The sequence below is a fragment of the Penaeus japonicus genome, unplaced genomic scaffold, assembly GCF_977035675.1.
Source record: "Penaeus japonicus unplaced genomic scaffold, GWHDUDI00000001_assembly GWHDUDI00000026, whole genome shotgun sequence".
Classification (NCBI taxonomy): domain Eukaryota; kingdom Metazoa; phylum Arthropoda; class Malacostraca; order Decapoda; family Penaeidae; genus Penaeus; species Penaeus japonicus.
The window spans coordinates 18565044-18570043 of NW_028234428.1; the positions used below are offsets into that span (position 1 = coordinate 18565044).

Consider the following 5000-nt stretch of genomic DNA (forward strand, 5'->3'; position numbering starts at 1 on the left):
TATCAACTTTTTACCATATATGTCTGTTATTCCATGATATACCATGCTTACACATACAGCAAACTTATAACATCATACAAAAAAAACTAATGGAATAATGTATACCACAAAAACAAATTATCATCAAACATGAGAGAAACCTTACTTTATAAATTTTTCCAAATGAACCAGACCCAATATTTTCCATATTTTCTATGTCTGACAGACTGAGATGCAATTCTGGTGGCAATACTGAGCGAAGATAAAGTACATCAATCTTTTCTGGAAAATAATCACAATCTTTATATTTCTAATGAATAATATTTAAATCATGAAGTCTCACCCCATATATCACCAATATCAATTATTCTATTCATAATCTAATGTAATATATCATGAAACATCCATTTATAAATATACCTTGAATCATTGTTCTGAGTTTGCCAATCGGTGAAGGAATGGGAAAGTATGTAGTCTCAAGACCTGACAAATAGTCTCCTCTTGCATAATCTTCATATAAACCCGGTCTTCGAAAATATTTGAGAATGCTGGCAATGTCATCATATCCTTTTTCATAAGCCCACATAAGTGGCGTCTGTTCTTCCTGTATAATCTTAAAAAAAAAAAAAAATCATAAAATTACTCATCTGATAATTGCACAACTTCTATATATTACAGAATTATCTTCCAGATGCACTACTTATTCCTTAGAAAAAGTAAGGATAAAAATTATGATGACATTAATACCTCTATATACATAAAATGAATAAAATCTAAGAGTTTAACATTAGTAAAATGCAAACACCGCATATCAAGTGTTTCATTGCAAATTTAGATGTGTGTTATAATGCATATTTAGATCTCATCTTGGAAATATCTTAGTTGTACCTTTTTCTCACTGTTCAAGATTCGATCATGTGCTGTAAGGTTGGTGTCAGCTCCATGACTAAGAAGAAGCTGGACAATCTTTGCATGACCATGATAACATGCAGAGTGTAAGGGTGTGTGACCATCGGGACTCTGCAAGAATATAATAGTCAAAGACTTTTTAATATAATCCCGTAACATTATTTGGCAGAAAACAGATCAATATTGCAAAATAATTAGCATGAAAGTTGAGGAGTCTTGTTGCATACAAGTAAACCATGTAAAAAAAACATTAGTGGAATCTAGTTCCAGAATAATAGTTAAAACATACAAACCTGATAATTAATCAAAGCAGGATCCTGACTTAATAAGAAATCCACAAGATCTATGCTTTGACCCCCTGTGCAAGCTGCTTGCACTGCTGTTTCTCCCCATAAGTTTTCTTTCAGTAACAGGCTTGAACCTCCATATGTTAGCAAGGCCTTTGCACACTCAAACCACCCATGATAACAAGCACTGTCAGGAAAAAAATTATAAAAGAAGATTATGTGATTCTATGAAGGAAAAAAAAAACAATCTAATCATTCTGTCACATATAGTCAACTCTATTTCAATAAGACAATTTTTGTAAAGACAGAAAACAGAAATATTATTAATTCTACTAAAACATCAGCAACATTATCGTTTTCACATTTTAGAGCACAAGATTTTGAACCCGCAGCTCCCTTCCCCTAGGCAAAACATGAAAATAATGAAAATATAAATAAAAGTTATACAAAATTATTCTTTTACAACATATGAATGCTGTATTTCATACTTACACATGAAAAGGAGTGTCAAGATAGACATTTGTAATGTGGGCATCTGATCGAAACTGTGGTTGCAGCAGTAAATTCAAAATATTAGAATGACCATTCCGAACACAGCAATGCAAAGCTGTGTTACCTTCCTCATCTTGAATTCGAACTGTTTGGGAGATAAATTTCTAATCGATGTAAGCACAAAATACATTTGAATTAAAAATATCCAAAATTGTATCTATCAAAAACACAACTGTGGCCATAAAATGACAAGACACTAAGATAAAAGGTTTAAAGTTAAAAGTTACTACGATAAAGTACACAAAATGTAGTTTTGATGCAGAAGAGTTACTGCTCATTTGGTAATTTAAACATAGCTCTATTATGAATAGAATGAAACAAAAAGTGTAGAAAAGGGATTATTCAAAATTAACAACAAATACAGGACACGAGATGAAAAAAAATACTTTGTATTTGGCATGTTACACTAACCCCTTGCTCCTTTCTTGAGAAGCATCTGTACCACTTTATAATAGCCAAATGTGCTGGCTAAATGGAGCGGCCGGTCACCTACAGAGCCAGCTATGTTGACATCAACTCCACGTGAAAGTAAATATTCCACAACCTGATTAAAGCAAGCATAAATAATACCTATTACTTATTCTGGAACACAAAATCATCATTGCAATTATATCATTTGTAGGATGCAAATAAAATACAAAATTACATCACCTCAAGACAGATTTGTGGCTTTCTGTCTATTATATCAATCACTAATATCATCATTCAAATTATTAGTTTACAATCCTAAAGGATAAAGTAAATATCGTATGAGGTGTCATGATATCAGTGACATCTGCCTTGGTGTTGAAAATCCCTTTTCTAATCCCCATACCATTATCCTTCCTCATCTATAAAATTCTACTTTCCAACATTTTTAGTTGGGTACAAGTTGCACATTTATTTTGCCAAGTGCAAAATGGAAACTTAAACAATACCAAATGAAAGGGTAATCTAAAATAATCAACTTACTGATTCATTCCCAAAGAGGCAAGCAATATGAAGAGGAGAAAAAGACACAGCATCTCTGGCTTCTATGTTTGCCCCACGCTGAGCCAATGCTCTTGTGACCTCTAGGTGACCTGCCATGCATGATATATGCAGTGCTGTGACACTCCCTGCTCCTGTGTGGTCCAGGTGGCTGCACTTTTCCAGGAGGAGACGAACCAAGTCCACATCCCCCTGTTAGGAAATTGCATACATAAAATGTCTGTCATATTTCCTTTACAGATACATTTTTATTCTTGTAATTTTCTAAATTGTGAGTATTAACAATCTAAAGACAAGTAAAAGTAAATGAGAAATATAATATGTATCACCTAAAGACACTAATATAATTGTAATAATAGTATCATTGCATAGAAAATAATCCAATATAATAAAAAAAATAACAATTGCATTTCCCACTGGACCCAAACTGGAAAAGCAAAATGGTTCTGCTTTCCTTATGTCAGTGACTTTGAATGATCTGAGTTAGTATTACAGTGCATTAGTTTAAGATAATCTAAGATGCACTTATATGAATACAAAATGCAAACCACTAAACAAGACTAAATGAATAGGAAAAAGAAAGGTATATAGAAATACCTATTAAAAAAAAGGAGATGATTGGGAAATTAATATGCTGGCATTGTATCATCATTTGATTGGTAATGAAGAGTCCATATTCTTCTAGGATAAATACAAACCATTTAAGTATAATGTGTGTGTGTGTGTGTGTGTGTGTGTGTGTGTGTGTGTGTGTGTGTGTGTGTGTGTGTGTGTGTGTGTGTGTGTGTGTGTGTGTGTGTGTGTGTGTGTGTGTGTGTGTGTGTGTGTGTGTGTGTGTGTGTGTGTGTGTGTGTGTGTGTCTGTGTGTCTGTCTGTGTCTGTCTGTGTCTGTCTGTGTCTGTCTGTGTCTGTCTGTCTGTCTGTCTGTCTGTCTGTCTGTCTGTCTGTCTGTCTGTCTGTCTGTCTGTCTGTCTGTCTGTCTGTCTGTCTGTCTGTCTGTCTGTCTGTCAGTCAGTCAGTCAGTCAGTCAGTCAGTCAGTCAGTTAGTCAGTTAGTCAGTTAGTCAGTCAGTTAGTCAGTTAGTTAGTTAGTTAGTCAGTCAGTCAGCCAGTCATCTGTCAGTCTGTCTATAGACAAATACATTCAAACTAAATATGAAAACAAGAAATGTATTGGCATAGTAAAATAATTACGAGATATTTTACACATCATACATCCACACTTCGCACTCTATCCTCCTTTACTGAAACAGTTCCCTGTGTAGCGTATAGTGTTTCATATAGTATCACTGCTGGTGTCCAAGTGTTGTACTAATATGTAATTTATTTTTTTTCTTCTTTTTTTAATAAATCAAACAACTTCAAAATCAGAGGAACACACAAAAAATCTTAATCTAAATGTTGATCACTTCCATTTATATCAACAATCAGATTACATGCTATTATATTTTGTTAGTTGAGAAGCTTAATTTTCATATAAAGATCACTTCAAAAGCTAGAAAAAAAAAGGATAAAAGTGATTCTATCTTTTGTGACACTATCAATGACAAGCATTTCATATCTCTAGATTAGACTAAAATTACATTATACAAACCATTCTAACACTTCAGCAGTTACAGGTGAGTTCACTCCAAAAAGGGGAAGGGGGACCAAAAGTCGAATCTTAACCTTATATGAAGCAACATGAAGAGGCGAGAATCCATTTTTACAAATAATGGTTGGATCTGCTCCCTTTTGCAGGAGGATTCGAACCAGTTCCTTAATATCTTTAGGTTTATAAGCTTTTGTCTCCTGTATCTGTATTTCATTTTCATTCTCATTTTCCCTGTTTCCTTCCCTATCCTTCTTGTTACGTGAAGACTTCATGAGCTGCAGATAGCAAGGAGACTCCTTCATGTCCTCTTCAGCTTCCACTTTCTTCTCCTCCTTTTTCTCTGAGTGTTCTTCATTGTTTGGTCTGTCATTGGAGAGGCAGCATAAGTGCAGGAGTGTCATGCCATTGTCTAGTCGCTCGCCAAGGGCTTCTGGACTTAGGAGACTTGTAAGCTGGTCTGCAGGGCCATTACTAGAGTGAAACAAATGCTTAATTTAAGGAGAGGACAATAAAAGCAGTAACATGGAATGCTGCTATCATTACTATTGTAATGATAGCACTAACAATGATAATAACAATATCAATCAATTATAATAAAATTAATAGTAACGATAAAAAAATAATAACATTACTAAAAACACAATTCTTTATCATCTTACAAGTAAAATTAATAATCAATAATAACCTTAACAAACATACTACTACTATTAA

The 5000-nt window shown here is 33.9% G+C and overlaps 1 protein-coding gene across 3 annotated transcripts in view; it reads right to left on the reverse strand.

Annotated features, from left to right (window-relative positions):
• LOC122266589 (serine/threonine-protein kinase TNNI3K) overlaps positions 1-5000 on the reverse strand; it is a 19210-nt gene that overhangs the window by 12074 nt on the left and 2136 nt on the right. For all 3 annotated transcript variants that reach the window (XM_043036382.2, XM_043036383.2, XM_086552087.1), the window contains exons 3-10: positions 4364-4760; positions 2679-2888; positions 2139-2271; positions 1668-1812; positions 1182-1362; positions 868-999; positions 400-592; positions 146-261 (exon numbers count right to left, since the gene is read on the reverse strand). In XM_043036382.2, coding sequence (XP_042892316.1) covers positions 146-261; positions 400-592; positions 868-999; positions 1182-1362; positions 1668-1812; positions 2139-2271; positions 2679-2888; positions 4364-4760 — 1507 coding nt within the window. The remainder of the gene's footprint in view (positions 1-145; positions 262-399; positions 593-867; positions 1000-1181; positions 1363-1667; positions 1813-2138; positions 2272-2678; positions 2889-4363; positions 4761-5000) is intronic.